The sequence below is a fragment of the Aspergillus candidus genome, assembly GCF_002847045.1.
Source record: "Aspergillus candidus strain CBS 102.13 unplaced genomic scaffold BDW47scaffold_42, whole genome shotgun sequence".
Classification (NCBI taxonomy): Eukaryota; Fungi; Ascomycota; class Eurotiomycetes; order Eurotiales; family Aspergillaceae; genus Aspergillus; species Aspergillus candidus.
In genome coordinates, this window is record NW_020194047.1 from 1 (window position 1) to 15,940 (window position 15,940).

At 53.1% G+C, this 15,940-nt stretch overlaps 5 protein-coding genes across 5 annotated transcripts; 2 read left to right on the top strand and 3 right to left on the bottom strand.

The window, feature by feature from the left end:
• Nucleotides 1–28: 28 nt before the first annotated feature.
• Nucleotides 29–1,236, top strand: BDW47DRAFT_127791 (SEC14 family lipid-binding protein; the record flags this gene model as incomplete). Its single annotated transcript, XM_024816765.1, has 4 exons — nt 29–33; nt 91–232; nt 309–686; nt 745–1,236. The coding sequence occupies 4 exons, from the start codon at nt 29–31 to the stop codon at nt 1,234–1,236; spliced, it is 1,017 nt and encodes a 338-aa protein (XP_024669752.1).
• A 972-nt stretch (nt 1,237–2,208) lies between these two features.
• Nucleotides 2,209–6,300, bottom strand: BDW47DRAFT_109722 (Ran GTPase-binding protein LOS1). The gene is made up of 5 exons (XM_024813534.1): nt 6,122–6,300; nt 4,332–5,904; nt 3,249–4,274; nt 2,735–3,189; nt 2,209–2,676 (listed from the first exon to the last, which is right to left on the bottom strand). The coding sequence occupies exons 1-5, from the start codon at nt 6,131–6,133 to the stop codon at nt 2,650–2,652; spliced, it is 3,093 nt and encodes a 1,030-aa protein (XP_024669753.1). The 5' UTR covers nt 6,134–6,300; the 3' UTR covers nt 2,209–2,649.
• Nucleotides 6,301–6,602: 302 nt separating this feature from the next.
• On the bottom strand, nt 6,603–8,756 carry BDW47DRAFT_109723 (xylulokinase). Its single transcript, XM_024813535.1, has 2 exons — nt 8,015–8,756; nt 6,603–7,942 (listed from the first exon to the last, which is right to left on the bottom strand). Exons 1-2 carry the CDS (start codon nt 8,510–8,512, stop codon nt 6,722–6,724), a joined length of 1,719 nt encoding a protein of 572 aa, XP_024669754.1. The 5' UTR covers nt 8,513–8,756; the 3' UTR covers nt 6,603–6,721.
• A 392-nt stretch (nt 8,757–9,148) lies between these two features.
• On the bottom strand, nt 9,149–11,350 carry BDW47DRAFT_109724 (cation diffusion facilitator family transporter). Its single transcript, XM_024813536.1, has 2 exons — nt 10,170–11,350; nt 9,149–10,097 (listed from the first exon to the last, which is right to left on the bottom strand). The coding sequence occupies exons 1-2, from the start codon at nt 11,035–11,037 to the stop codon at nt 9,451–9,453; spliced, it is 1,515 nt and encodes a 504-aa protein (XP_024669755.1). The 5' UTR covers nt 11,038–11,350; the 3' UTR covers nt 9,149–9,450.
• A 1,757-nt stretch (nt 11,351–13,107) lies between these two features.
• BDW47DRAFT_109725 (succinate dehydrogenase cytochrome b560 subunit) lies at nt 13,108–14,307 on the top strand. The gene is made up of 3 exons (XM_024813537.1): nt 13,108–13,217; nt 13,275–13,365; nt 13,538–14,307. The coding sequence occupies exons 1-3, from the start codon at nt 13,178–13,180 to the stop codon at nt 13,974–13,976; spliced, it is 570 nt and encodes a 189-aa protein (XP_024669756.1). The 5' UTR covers nt 13,108–13,177; the 3' UTR covers nt 13,977–14,307.
• The last annotated feature ends 1,633 nt before the right edge of the window (nt 14,308–15,940 follow it).

Genomic DNA, 15,940 nt, shown 5'->3' on the forward strand with positions numbered 1-15,940 from the left:
TTTTTCTTTCTTTACTTGTTTTTTTGATATGATGTGTTGAGGAGTAGAGAAGAGGTATGGATTATGGCTAATGTGCTAATTTTTGGGCAGGCGCTTTTTGCGCGCGCGCAAGTTTGATGTCGCTGGTGCTTGGGCGCAGTTTAAGGATACGGAGGATTGGAGGAAGGAGAATGCGATTGAGGAGTTGTATGAGAATATTGAGGTTGATTCTTATGATGCTGCGAGGAGGATGGTACGTCTTCACATTGGACTGCTCGTTCAGATCGGTCACCCAAATCCTGGAATCAATCACTAACTACGTGAAATAGTACCCCCAATGGACCGGCCACCGCGACCGCCGCGGCATCCCCATCTACGTCTTCGAAATCAAGCACCTCGACAGCAAAAACATGGCCAAATACACCTCCACCCTGAACGAATCCGCCACGGCCGACACGCACCAGTCGTCCAAGGTGCCGCAGCGTCTGCTGCGATTGTTCGCCCTATATGAAAACCTGCTCAACTTCGTCATGCCGCTTTGCTCGCGGCTTCCGCGCCCGAACATGGAGACTCCTGTCGTTGCCTCGACGAACATTGTGGATGTGAACGGGGTGGGACTGAAGCAGTTCTGGAATCTGAAGGGCCATATGCAGGATGCGAGTGTGCTTGCTACAGCGCATTATCCGGAGACGTTGGATAGGATTTTCGTACGTCCACCCTACCCTTACCTTGAACCTCTTTGAAACCCGACTAACATCCTTCCAGATCATCGGCGCCCCAGCCTTCTTCCCCACAGTCTGGGGATGGATCAAACGGTGGTTCGACCCCGGCACAACCTCCAAGATCTTCATCCTGTCCGCCGCAGAAGTAAAACCCACCCTGTCGGCATTTATGCACCCCTCCAGCATCCCCAAGCAATACGGCGGCGACCTCGACTGGAAATGGGGGGATATGCCTGCTTTGGACGAGGATGCTCGTGCGCTTGTCGGCGACGCTCTGGCAACACCTGCGGGTGATGACGCGGCTCGGCAGGAGGTTATCAAGGGCCCCGTTCTGTTCGAGGATGATTGTGTTCATATCCTGGGTAAGGTTAACGGCGTGAGCAGAGATACAAAGATTCCTGTCTCGGATACTACAACCAGCACAGAGCAAAAGTCAGACATCGACGCCGGGATCGAGAAACTCAACATCACCGTCGAGGAGGGAGCGACTAGAGATGTCACAGCAGAGGCCCCGACGCAGACTGTGTCTGCTTGATTTTGTTCCCTTCTTTCTTTGATCACACTTACTACTTCGATTCTTTGTTATCCCCCCTTTTTTTATACATGATTTCAAGACTTAATTATAGATATCTTTATTATTATTACCATTCTTTCATTTCGGGTGTTTGTCCATTCTACCCTTTGACCCTTCTTGACTTATGTTCCTCTCTTTTTGAATAAAGGTGTTAACAGTCCCATGTTCTTGGTGTATACATACGTACAGGAATATCTCGCCTAGTGTCATTTCCGCATCGTTTTGTAAAATATCCAAACTTCTTAATTTTAGTTCCACACACTCTATTTATTTTCTTCATTTGACATGTTTCTGTTTCTTGGCTACTGTGGCAGTCACTCCCCACATAGGCTGCAGGTTTCTCCGGACAGACTTAATTCTGCATGGCGGCCAGTTGGTTAGGCAGGCTGAGACAGGGTACTACTACTACTACTACTACTACTAAGAGTGTGTGTATCAGGAGTAAACTGTGTTTGAATTCTACTATAAGGAGACAATGACGATTTGAAGAATCGCATCGCTGGGGAGCGTTCAAACAACTGTGGGATGCTGACGTGAATACTTTCAGGGAAGCAAACCTGGAGGTAGAGAAGAGTGGGGGCTGCCGAGATATCAATAGGGAAAGCCTGCTCAATTTGAACTTTCAAGACAGATATCACTCATTCTTGATATATTAAGTGTGTACACCTGGGGTGAAAGTTGCTAAGCCCAACTTAAGAGGTCATGGGATATTTCTCCTGCTTACATAGAAGTGAGTCTTTGAATGTAGCATTATTATGGAATTTGAAAACTAGTTTAGAACTCATTGATTATATGGCGTGGAGAGTGAGATGGATAGATAGATATAGAACCAAGTAAAAGCTCAAACCAAATAAGGTAAGTAATTGATATAGTATACTATAAAACCATCTATCATCCATTCATCCTGAATCTGAATCTGAATTGAATTAGATCCTTTAAGTTAGTCAGTACCCTCATCAAGTGCAAGCATATATCTTTCTTTCTTCTTCTTTCTTTCTTTCTTTTTTTTTTGGAGACTGTAAACGCCTGTTTTCATGCAAATGCACCCCATCCGTCCATTTCTCTTCTCCATCCAAACTATATACCTTTTTTCCCTTTCTTCTTTCTGTATCTTTTTATTTTCCGTTCAGCATTTAATGGCGAAACAAGTAATAAGAGAACACAACAAGTAATAAAAAACAATAGATAATTTAATCAAAGATCACAGCATCCATCACTCATCAAACCAAACCGTGGGGGAATCTAAGAGCAAGTGAAACATGAGATCGAGTGGAAGGAAGAGGAAAAAGAGGGAAAGTAGGGAAAGAAAGAAAATGGTATAATATGAGAGAAAGTAGAGAAAGAAAAAACGTGACAGGTAGGAAGAAAGGAGAATCATGCGCTCAATCGCTGGATAAAGGACTGTCTTGCTGTTAGTATGAATATAGAGAGAGAAGGGGGGAGAAGGGAGGGAACACACCGGAAAGAACTGTCGGAACCCCCTCACATCCAACCGCATCAATGCCCCCGTAAACTCGTCTACAAGCTCTCCTCCCATACCGATCTTGGGCAGTTCCTCCGTCCGCAGATACTCAACATACTCCATCCCCGTCTTGCTGTAGATCGTTCGTTGCAGGCCGCCGGCCTCTGCGAGGACCTGCTTCGCCTGCGCATCCTTGGAGTTGAAGGACGGCGTGGTGGGCAGTGCCCAGCAAAGCGGGGACATGTGGGTGAACATGAACTGCTTGAAGCCCGTCAGGGCCTCTTGCTGCGGGGCTGCCCCGTTCGATGCGTCCGGCACTACGTCCGGGCCGCCCCATGAGCTGCCCATCTTGGACAGTACCGAAAAGGCCATCTTGGCCGTCGTGAAGTCGTCGACGTCCTTGGCGAAGTGTTCAATCGTCGTGATGACGGTGTCGAACATGGGTTGGTTTCCTGCACTGGTTAGCCAGAGAAAAAAGGGAGCAAGGATATGAGCTGGGAGGGGAACATACGGGCACTAATAATGACCGACCCAAGATCATTATTCAACACCGCCAACAAAAAGTTCAAGTACTCCCGCTTCAGCTCAGCCAAATGAATCTCATCATCCGTCCCGCTCGGCGGGTCGGCGATCCCCGAGAACACCCGCTGCAAGAACGGCGTCAACAGCGTATCCAAAATCTCGTAGATCTCGCCCTTGAACCCAAAGATCACCTGGTCCAGCAGTCGCAGGAAGAGAGCCATCTCGTCCCGAGACGACGTCTGCGTCAGCAGTCCGTCGATCCACCGCGGCAGCTGGGGCAGGATGCGGGATCCCAGCACGCCAATCAGTCGCGAGAAGGCAAACCGCGCTGCCGTTCGCACGTTGAAGGATGACTTGAGAGATTCCAGCGCGACCAGAACCGCCTCCGAGGACTGGCCGAACACCTCGGATACCTCCGGGGCGGGCAGCTGGCTGGGAGAGCTGACGCCCGGCATCCAGTCTGAGAATCCGCGGGCCAGCGTCCCCAGCGCCATGATGTCGTGGTGCACCTGCAACAGGGCGCGCTCGTCGGCGGCCTTGGCTGCGCCAAGATGATTCTGGATGTCGTTGTAGATCGGGGTAAGCACCGACTGGGCGTAGAGCACCTGCTTGTCGGCCGTCACGGCCGGCGTCGAGCAGATGATGCCCACCGCCTCGAACAGATACAGCTGGCTATTGAAGACGGCGTCGGCCGATCCTTCGTGGTCCTCCGAGGACATCTCGTCGCCGTCATCGCCGTCGGCGGACACCTCCGCCCGGATCACCAGCAGATCCCCCAGGGCCTCGACCACGGTCTGGGCCAGGTTGCCGATCTGGGAACGCAGCTGCTTCATCAACCGTTGGAAGAGATACCACGATCGGGTCCTCACTTTCTGCACGGGGTGGTGGACCAGTTGGAGGAAACTCTCGAGCACGCCGGGGATGAGGTTGACGTTTTGCTGGAAGAAGGAGCTGTAGCGCACGCAGATTTCCATGTACTGCAGCTGGGTGGCGGGATGTGTGAATGACCGGATATCTGAACACGTAGATGTTAGTAACGGGAAGAATTTACTCTCTTCTTGAGGGAAAATACCAGATTCGACCATGCGCATCATCATCTCGGTCAATCGTTCCGCCGCCGGGTTGTGCGGGACGCCCTTGACATACAGGCTGCCGCCCTTGACGGCGATGTCGCCGAACAGGAACATTTCGTGTAGGGCGAGGTCTAGATCGCGCCAGTCGAGCTGTCCCCCCGACTGACGCATGTTCTCGAAGGTGGTGGCCACCACCTCGGACACAGCTCCAATGTACAGCGGCTCGTCGACGGTGGCGACGATCTGCTGCAGCACGCCCAGGCGTTTGCGGAGCTCTTGGAATTCGGCCTCGTCGGTCTGTTCGTCGTCGTCACCCCAGGACGAGGTGTCGTCGTAGCGCATCTTGGCGATGACGGCCTTGAGGATGGGCAGGAGGATGGAAGAGTGCTGGGCGGCGGCGGCCGGGTTGGACTTGGCAACCTTGCGCAGGTAGGAGAGCAGGTCGCTGACCGAGGGGATGACGGTCGAGCAGACCTCGTCGTATTCGTCGGAGAAGTAGCGGAGGATGTGGGGCAGGAAGGCCTGGAGGAGGCCGTTGGCCTTATCGCGGTAGTCGGGCGCCGTGTGGTCCTGCTCCAGAGCGCGCACCACGTCGATGACGGTGATGTTGACCAGCTTGGCGACGGTCTCGGCCAGGTCGGTGTCGTACTTGAAAGTGAAGCGGTTCTCGTAGAGCGGCGGGCTCGCGGAGAGCTGGGCGACGATGGAGTCGAGGTTGAGGAAGATGATCATGTCGACCTTGTCCTCGGCCTTCATCTTCTTGCCGATGATCTCGGTGAAGACGTCGACGGCAGCGTCGCGGACCTTCTCCTCGCCGGAGCGCAGCTCTGGCTTCTGGGCGCGGCTCAGCTGGCGGAAGAGCAGGTCCAGCATGGTCTGGTTGACGACGAGGCCGATGTCGATCCAGCTGACCCAGCTGCCCACTGCCTTGAGGGACATCTCGACAATCTGGTCATCGACCTCGCTCCAGCTCGAGAGAATCTCCTGCCACGAGCTGGCAATCTTCTGCATGTCCCGGACGCGGATCAGGTCCTTGAGCGAGTTGGCGCGGTCCTGCTCGGAGCGCGAGCGGGAAAGGAGGACATCACCGATCTCGTCGTGGATGGCGTGGACGACCCGGAGGTAGAAGACAATGCCGCGGGGGTTGTCTCGGGAGGTGCTGGCGGGGCTCGAGTAGGTCAGGGTCAAGAGGTCGTCGAAGAAGGACTCCCACCCACTCGCGTAGAGAGCAGAGAAGAGGAAGGTGATGGTCTGGGCGATCTTATTTTGAATGGCGGGGCCGTCGGGGGTGGCATTCTCGGGGCCGAAGCTCTGGCGTAGGTAGGTCATCAGGCCGTCCCGGACGTAGCCCAAAGCCTGCGGGTCGATCAGACCGGCCTGGGCCGCACTGTTGACCACTTCCAACGCGGCATGACGAACAATCTCGGAGTGTTTCGGGGTTTTGGTGAAGAGGGTAAGGCAGACCTGCCAACCGGAGGGATCGGAGCGAAGTTGATAGAGGTAGTCGAAGGCCTGGGTTTTCAGGGCATGGTCTGAAGCAGGGTTGGAGGCGATCTCGATGGCGCTTGCTACCTGACGGGGGGAATTAGTATTTAACCAATTGTTTCTTGTCTCTTCATTTCCCCCTTCTTTCTCCATGATCCATAAGAAAATCAAACATCAATGGAGTGGAGGGGCATAGAGGGGCACGAGGGGAGACGGAGACGGGGGGTGGGGGGGATTTTTTTCTCCCCATAATTTGACCGAACAAGACCAGAGCACATCGACGAAAGAGAAAGAATAAACATACCTGTTCTTCCATCTTCGACCAGCCTGCCTTCAGAGTCTTCTAGGGGACGGGACTCAAAAAGGACAGAGAGATAGAGGGAGAGAGGAGAGGAGAGAGAGAGAGAAGGAGAGAGATGGAAGGAGAAAGAGTGAGTCGGAGGAGAAAGAGAAAGAAAGGTGGGATGATGGAATAAGAATTATGCTGGATGATAATCAGGAATAAAATGATAATACGAGACCGATGATAATAAATCCCGGTCTAACCAGTCTGGGCCCGATCCAGTTTCTCGGGTAAATGGGATAGAAATATCTAATCAAAATAGAATAAAAAGGGAGTCAAATAGGAAAGAGAATGAGAATCTAGACTATCAAACAAAGCATTTCTATAAAGCGATTGTTGTGCGTTGAAAAGATCAACTGGTGTTCCAAACTTGGGTTTTTTATGATTCTTTCCCGACCGGGCGGTTGGCTGCCCGCCGTTTCAGGCACCGATCCAACTGTCTCCCAGGACAGCGCATCCATGCCTGACATCATGCCGATCAACTATTATATATCGTAGAGTATATCTATCTATATATATATATATATATATATATATATATGATTTTAAACAAAGAGAAATTCATTGGTTTTTCGCCTCCTCCACCGCCTGATGCTCCATCTTCGCGAATCCCTCTACCGCCTGACCGTACTGCGCAAACAACCGCGGCTGGTATCCGTCCGCGATCTTCTCGATGAACTCCTCCTCGTGCCATCGCTTCCCGATCAGGTCCTCGAACGTCTGACCCGGCGTGCGCTCGATGCCCCAAACCGCCTTGTAGGCCGCTCCCAGGGCACACGCGTTGTCCCCGATCTCCAGCTTGTACACCCCCTCGCTGCCGCCCAGCAGCTCGCCCGCCAGCTTGGCGATTGCCTTGTTCTTGGACCCGCCGCCCACGAGGTACACCCGGCGGGGTTGGGCCGGCATCCCCGAGCCGGGGCTGGTTGTCAGCTCGCGCGACCGCAGCCGGAGTGACAGGAGCTGGCTCTCGACGATGGCGCGCGCTTCGTCGGCCGGCCGATCCCATCCGTCTGCCGTCTCGTGCAGACGGCCGTCCTGGGGCTGGTAGGTGAAGCGCCGTTGGCAGGCGGGCAGGTTCGGCACGATCTCCGGGCGGGGGAAGAACAGGCCCATCTTCATGGGGTCGGAGGCCGGGTCCTTCTGGCCCAGGGCGGGGGTCTGCAGCGCGATGCGGTCGAAGTGCGCCCACGGGTCACTGTCGTTGGGGCCCAGTTTCGCGTTGATGGCGTCGCGGATTTGCTCGCGGGCTAGGCCGCCATTTTTGTAGCAGAGCATGAACATGTAGAGTCCCGCGGTGGTGGGGTGGTTGAAGAAGTGCGTGGCCGGGTCGGGCTGGTAGCTGGGCGTGGACATCAGGAAGGTCGTCGATGTGCCCAGCGAGACCATCGCGTCGGACGGCCGCAGCGGCAGGGCGAGGATAGTCGCCGGGTTGTCGCCCGTCGACGGGATGACCGTGCAGCTCGGATTGAAGCCGTACCGCTCCAGGAAGTACCGGTCGACCGTTCCAAGGTGGAATCCGCCGTCCTCGGGGACGGGGCCAAGCTTGCGCTTCAGGTCGTCCACCCCGAAGCTGCCCGCGCACAGCTGCAGCAGCCGCTGGTCGAAGTCGCCCTTCTTGATGTTCCACAGGTTCATGCCACAGACGTCAGAGATGTCAAACGGTGCAATCCGACCCAGGAAGAGCGACGCCAGAAACGAGGACACCAGAGAGATGCGGAGGGTCTTCTTGTAGGTGTCGGGGTGCTTTTTCTGGAAGCGCAAAATCTGGGGACCGGTGAATCTCTATCGATGTGGTTAGTATCACCATGATCACCTTACTCGTCAAAAACAAGGTAGTAAAAGCAGGAAACTCACATGATGCGCCTTACTCCCCGTCACACGGGCCAACTCCTCTGGGCCCCCCAGACAGGCATCAAACTCATCACACTCACGCTGGGTACTCGAATCCTGCCAATTGGGACTATACGGGTGCGAAAAGGCCCCACTGAGCTGCTCCTCAAGCGACTTGCCCGCGTCGAGACTCTTCAGCACGATCTCAGCATTCTCCCCCCAGTAGACACTCCCATGCTGCTGGCCGGCGCCGCTGACGCCCATGACGCGGGAGAAGTCGAGGCCCTGGTCGCGCAGGCCTTCGAGAACGCCATCTAGGGCCTGCAGCCACATGGCGACTGGAGCGACAACCTCGTGCTCGGCTTCATTGACGAGGACGCCCTTTTTGATGGGGAAGTTGCGCGAGTCAGCGTCGAAGTCGAATTTGGAGACGTAGACAACTTTGAGGTCCGAGTTGACGACTAGGCCTTTGAGTTGTTGGGTCGAGAGGTCGAACCCGATGTATAATGGGCCGGAAGTCATATTGGCCGGAAAATATGTGTATTATGTTGATTTAGAGGTGGATTGAAGGAGGAAAGGTGAGGGTGGGATAGCGGACGGGGTGGGATGGTGGGGGATGTTGCGGTGATGACGTCGTTGTGCGGGTATTTGTTGATAAGATGGGGTTGATATGTGGATGTATTAAGAGGAAGTGAGATACATGGAATGTATTACGATGTAAGAGAGAGAGAGAGAGAGAGAGAGAGAGAGAGAGAGAGAGAGGGAGAAAGAGGAAAGAAAAAGAAAGTGTGAGGCCGTGGATAAAGTTCCACGAGGAAAGTTAGACAATTTATCTTCCTCCATATACCACACAGCACTATAATGATCGTCCGCTCTGATGTACCGGTTATTTACCCAGTCCAAGACGATCGCATCTCGCCCTCCTTCCCACCGGAAGACGGCGCCACAGTGAAAACACCCCCAGGGATGAGCTAACACGATGGAAGCTTCTAAGTTCTGACCATTGCCACATATGATATCAACCGAAGTGGGCAGTGGAATCTGGATACTAAGTGGATCCCCCACTGGCACTGCCGCGCATTTAACCGGTTAATATGCCTATTTACCGGTCTAGCTCTAGAACAGCAATGGTATCATCGAATGTTGAGCATCGGCATGGTTTGTCTAGTCTATACCTTAACTCATTAGATGTCTGGACTCGTGGGTATAATATTTAGCATGTATATCGTGGTGTATACGATCTATTGACAAGACAGATGACCAACTATGTCGGTATGTGATCATGTCGGTCTATCATGAGTCGATTGCCATCTAGTATTTTCTCCAATCCGAGTCTATTCCAACCGGACTTCTTCGGCTCACCAATTCAGCCCTGGGGGTATCTTATGACCCGTCAATTCGAGGTCCGAATGCAAAAGAAATGTACAATCGACACGAACTCATGCCACTATAACGAAAAATCAACGTCGCTTGCGGGTAGAGTCGTGGGTGTGGTCATGGTCATGGTCATGAGTGTGCCCCTCGAATTGCGCATCAATGGCGCCCTCGTCCGATTCCGGGGTGCGCTCGGAGACATCCTCCGTCGAGATGAACTCCTCGGAGAAGGTGGGTTCTTCGTGCTCAATGGGCACAAAGCGGATCTTGACGCGCTTCACACCTCGCACGGCCACTCCGATCGCCGACCGCACGCTCTCCTCGATCTCGCGCGACCGCGCAATAGGCCATGTGCCGGGCACCCCCAGTTCCATGTCCATCAGGTAGTTCTGCCCGGACTTCATCCCCTGGACGGCGCGGACCTGAATCGCGTCGCCCTCGCGCATCTTCCCGATCACCTTGGCGGCAGCCTTCTGCACCGAGGTCTTGATCTCGTCATCCACCGTGGTATCCGCCAGCTCGAGGAGCGACGCCGTAGTGTTACCCCATCCCGCCTTGATGACCATCAGCGAAATTAAAAGCCCGCCCACGGGATCCAGCCACGAGGCATCCCGGAAGACGTAGGTGCCGGCAATGGTGCAGAGGGCAACGATACTCGTCAACGAATCGATTCGGTGGTGAACGGCGTTGGAGGCCAAGACTGAGGACTTGCGTTCGGTCGCGACTTTCATAGCTAGAGAACCATGAACGTATTAGCATGCGTTGCTGACGGGGGACAGATCAAGGAGACGGGAGTGAGACATACTAGCATGATACAACCATTCTTTCACCACGATGGACCCAGCCGCGAGCCAGGCCGCGTGGATGCTAGGACCCGACGCGTCGATCCCGTGGCTATGCGAATGCGAATGGACGTGACCGAGGACTCCCAGATGCGCCATTGTCTCCGCGGCTTGGGGATAGAACTGACTGAGCAGCACCTGGCCGGAACTCAACCCCATAAAGACACCTCCGCACAGCAACAGGCCGCTCACGCCCAGCGCGCCAATGCTCTCAATTTTCCCGTAGCCACTCGGAAAGCGTTCACTCGGGGGTTTGAGCGACCAGGCGACCGTGCCCAACGTCAGAAAATCCGACACCAGATCGGTCAACGCATGGTAGGCGTCGGCCACCAGGGCCTGCGAGTGAAACATGTATCCTCCAATAAACTTGCCAATGGCCATGGCCAGGTTGGCCACGAGACCAATCCGCGTGATCCGGACGCCCGCGTCGTGGGTGTTCGAGGAGGTAAGGTAGACATTGCTGCCATGGTGGTGATGGTGATGGTGATGGTGGCCACCGTGGCCTCTGGTTTGCTCGACCATGGCAGGGAGGGTGACGGGGGTGGTGGTGGTGGTGGTGGATGTGATGCAAGCAGGGGGCGGAAGCAGGCGGGGGGAGGCGGAGGAAAGGGAGACAGGGAGGGAACCGGACTTCTTATAATAGCCGGCACGGGACAGCGTTGTCGAGGATGTCCGCAAAACACGAAGTGGAGTTGAGGACAAACGAACACGAGGAAGAAGAGCAATACCAGATCGAGCTTCTCGCCAGGTGGAGGGGCGGAGGGAGGATGACCGGAAGGAATACGAATCGAACAAATGCGCCCTGCACCGCAGGCGCTGCGTCAGCGGCATCTCAGACCGGAGTGCCGCAAGGCGCACGCACAGGTCGATCAATAGTCGTAACAAAGACCAAATTGAACGAGTGATAATCCAATGAAAAAATAAATAAAAATAAACACTAGGCCAAGTCTGGGGTCCCGTCAGAAAATAACGCTTAGCCCTTGGATAATAATAGTAATGAGAACAATCAATAGGCTGTTCAATCAGCACCGAATACTGATGATTCACGAGCTGAGGACACTCTGTTCTTCTTGGCCGTTGAATACACTGTGATCACAGTGCATCTGTCTTTGTTGAATACACCAATTGAGGACGTTGGTGGAGGAGGGGAGGTGGTTGAAAGAGCAAGAAGTCAGGAAAGAGAGAGGAAGATGACGAATTATCATACCAAGACCGCCCTATCCAACCCGGCAAGTCATGATCCCGACATGCGCTGAGCTTCGGCTCCGACGTCACTGGTTAGCCCTAACTTGATGCCTTCGTTTTGACCATATGCAACGTATAGTGATGGTTGAAAGAATTTATTTATATTTGGTCGATGGGTTTACTTAAGGAATTCAGACTTTCTTCTTGTCCTCGTCAGACACCATCAACGTCAACAACCATGGAATTGACAAATGGGTCTTAGGGTAGCTCAGTCTGAATCCGGCGCTTGGAGAGCTCGGCGTATACGATTGTTTGGGCTAATGCGAGACGGTCAACACCTTATCCATCCTGGTGGTTCTATCCTGATGGTTGGAGGTACAGCCATTAAATGGTCCACCTATTTTAACCCCTGGAGACTGGTGAATATACTCGGCTTGTCTTTATACGTCCGACGGTTTGTATGTAGATTACTTACCATCCTCGTCCATGGTGTCGTAGTCGACGATGCTTCTCTGGCGGAGAACGTCCAGCCCAATCTGTTGAGTAGGCACTTGGTTCTTGGGTACTTTCGTGTGATCGGGCAGAATGTGTAAAGTGACAGGCTTCTCTTTGATCTACTAGACAACCTACAAAAGGTTATGTACCTATCAATGTACGAAAGCAGTGACAAAGGATAAAATATTAATTTCTTGTCCTTTTTCACTGTCTGAGTATTTGAAACATTCACAAAGCAGTCATTATAATATAGAAATCTTCGGTAGATATAGAATGAAGACAGTTGCCGTGTTCTACAAGGTAGGATGCAAATATGATGGACTCATACTCCAAGTGACCAAGAAAAATGGAAAGACGCAACAATACTATGGAGCACGACTTGCAAACAAGAAACCGATTAGAAGGAGGGTATGGATTGTTCTTATGAAACGAGCTAATAAGCCTATCCGCCGGAGGCATCTTTTAGATCATGGTATATCTTCCACACCGCGAAGTAGGGAGCATGAGACGTAGCTTGATAATGTTACTGTTTGAGAACACACCAGCAACTTTGCTAGGACTGGAGTCACTGCACACAAGCATCAGGATGATAGGGCAGTGATTTCCCAGGGCTCGAATTGCCAGTTGGCGGACCCGTCGGGTAGACCCACGAACCTGCCCGTTGCGAGCAGACCCCAAAACTGATCGGCTTTGCTCCGTACTCGACGAAAATATGATGGTCCAGTTCTACGTGACCATTTCAACCCATCCTACTGATCTACGGAAATGCCAACATAAAGTATAGTATATAGGCGATGTGACCCTGATATGAAACCCTTTACGTCTCATTGACGAGAGAAGAATGGGCGATTAACGACGGGAGTCCCTCTGGGGTTCTCATGCCTCTCGGCGATCGCGACAGAATGCCGAAATCAGTGAGAGATGCTTAGCACGTCGACCTCATCCCAGTGATGGTGGCCGACGTGGGCGGAGACCCGTAGAGAAGGAAGAAAAAAAACAGGAAGAAAAACAGCGGTCGAAAATGTTATATAGGGCAATCCCGTGACGAGGGCGGTGAGTGTGGGAAGAAGAATTCTCCGACATGGTAATGCGCAGCCGCTGATTGGCTGCGCTGCGACAATAATGCCGAATCCACGTGACCACAGCGCAACCCGAGGTAGTCCGACCCGCGATTCCGACACAGATCGGGAGTTCGAGGCGCCTTTTGGACTTTCTCGTTGACGACGACAACGGTATTCTCCTTGCCTGCTGCTGCTCCACTCTCGACTCAGGTGTCATATCTATCTTCATCATGCTTTCCCAGAAGGTCGCTCAACAGTCCCTGCGACGGCGTATGTTCTTTCTTGTCCGCGTGCAATTCGGGGGTCTCAAACTAATTCGTGATCCAGTCGCCGTCCAGCAGCCCTACGCTATGCGGTGGGCGGCGATGAATGCTGCCTCCCCGGCCACCATTGCGATGGGAAGGAATGTCCAGACGAGGTGGGTGATGATGATTTCCGAGTCTCTTGTGCCAATGCGACGGTCTGGTCGGTGCAATCGGTCGCATTGCGACAGGGATAATCGACGTCATGCGAGACCTCCCATCAGCGACGGGACAAGAGACACAACGTTCTCAACTTCATGCCAAGAGTATACTGATCGATATTGACAGATTCACCGCGTCGACCACGAACAACCAAGACCCCACCAAGATCCTCGCCCAGCAGCGCCTGAACCGTCCGGTTTCCCCCCACCTGAGCATCTACAAGCCCCAGATCACCTGGATCGGCAGTTCTATCCACCGTATCACCGGTCTCGTCATGTCCGGCCCTCTGTACCTTTTCGCCACGGCTTACCTCGCCTCTCCCCTGCTGGGCTGGCACCTGGAGTCGGCCTCCATGGCCGCTGCCTTCGGCGCCCTCCCCCTCGCTGCCAAGGTTATCCTGAAGACTGTCGCTGCTCTCCCTTTCACCTACCACTGCATGAACGGCGTCCGTCACTTGATCTGGGATCTCTGCATTGGTATCACTAACCAGCAGGTCATCAAGTCGGGCTGGACTGTGGTGGGCCTGAGCACAATCACTGCCCTTTCCCTTGCGCTTCTGTATTAAGTTTCATGTGTCATACCTTCGAGTGGTGTTCTTTCTTTTACCCCTTTCCTAGTGTTGTTCTTATAAAATTGTTCTTCGTGCAGTATATTTTACCAGTGTCAATCAAGGCTGATCTTTAAATTTTCCACGTCCGGTATTCGTTGTGGTTTTTTAAACAACCCAGGATGGAAACAGCCGGGTAGTCATCCGGTGCTGACTGTTTTATGGTAGGAAGAAAGTGCTTCGATGCTTTTATAGATAGCGGGAAAGCACGTTGGCTCTGGGTTCTTTTGATGGTTGATTATCAGCTAATGCAATTACACGGTCTCACCGCTCGCGACTCTGTCTCTCCTCATTCTTCTAACTGTCTAAAGCCAATCACCGAAAACATGCCAATGCATCTTTGTAACCCGTCTATTATGGTGTCCAATCGTTCTCCTCCGGTTTCAAGTTGAAATACCGGCGGTCATTAATTTGCTTATCTGTGCTCTGTGACAGGGGTCAGCACTGGAACGTTGGCGAACTCAAGACTTGGCCCAAACGTGCGACCTGCTCCAACATACCAATTTCCACCTATGGTTCACTCCGGGTAAACCCTTCCAGGGGTTCCAGATCGATGCAAAGTCAAGCGGGACTTGGAGGAGGGTTCGGTGGGAACGGACGGGGAGACGGCGGGTCTTGCACGGAGAACACTATTACGCCGATATTTTCCCGCCCCTGGAATCTGTTCTGTAAGGCTGTCCGGGTAGGGTTTCGAATAAGCAGAGGATCGACGACGGGCCCCATGTTTCCAGAGCACGAAGCGTGCGGATTTGATGGGTCGGGATTGGATGGAAGCGAGGGATACACAAGATGGTGGACGTTGTGGGAGGTAGTGAGGGTCAGGTGTCAAGAGGGTGACAGATGTTGTGTTCTTCCTTATGACAGTGGGAAGATACTGATCCTGGCAAAGCAAGATTTAGGTTTCTTGCCAGACAGATTGGCTCGACTGCGCTGTTTAAATGCTCCAGCCTCTATACACCGCCAACCCAGCAACCCAGCAACCATCCGACGGCACGGGAAAGGGCCGCGTGGAAAAGGCCATTACGACCTTCAGATGGCTATTACTATAAGCGATTAGACTCCGGCGGAGGAGGACTGATCGCTCTACCCTGCAAGGGCCCGATGAGAAATTGGACGTATAACTCAGAAAATCGGGGTGCGCAAACCGGTGCTATCGCTTGAACCTGCTCTCCAGGTCCTAAACTTAGCACTGACTGGGGGATGGAGAGCGTGGACGTCCCCAACGTCTTTGCATTTGTTCCGCCACAGCCCAGTTCCCCGGCCATCATCCTAGTCTTCTCAACCTTGCAGCAACGGGCCTTGTGATACCCTCGGTCTCGGGTGGATGAGCTCCCCGGATTCCTGCAGCCATTCCGCCGGTAGCCTACTTGCGGTGCCAACATGCGGTTTCCTTGCGTCGTATTCATAGCCCGAGAAGATTCGCAGTTCTTATTTTCGTCTCTTCCTTCTCTTTCCTCTTCTGAACTCTCGTGGTAATTGCTAGGGGAATATCTCTTCTAGTTTGTTTCCGACATCCGTTCTTTTCCCTCCCGTCACAACGCTCTGAACTCGGTTTCATTGCTTGCTTCCTGGAGCCCGGGGCGTTTTGCTTTGCATCCGCTGTGTGGACCAGTCGAGTTCCTCACGGGAGCTCGTGGAGCGGTGTTCCAACGCAAACAGGGTCTTCGCAGTTCGAGAAAACGAAGAGCCCTCCGATTGGCTACTAAGTGGAGTATACAAAGGCATTGTTACGGACAGAGGGATCGGTTTTTTACCCTTGATCCCTTTTGCCGTATCTTCCTGCGATATTAAGACTCATATCTTATCTCTTCTCTCGTTCCTCTTTCCTTTTTGTCTCTTTGTCCGACGTCCTTCACTAACAGAATTTCGCAAAGCTGGGGCCCCGATCAATCAGTTCCGAAATTGCGGTCTAAGAAGCAAAC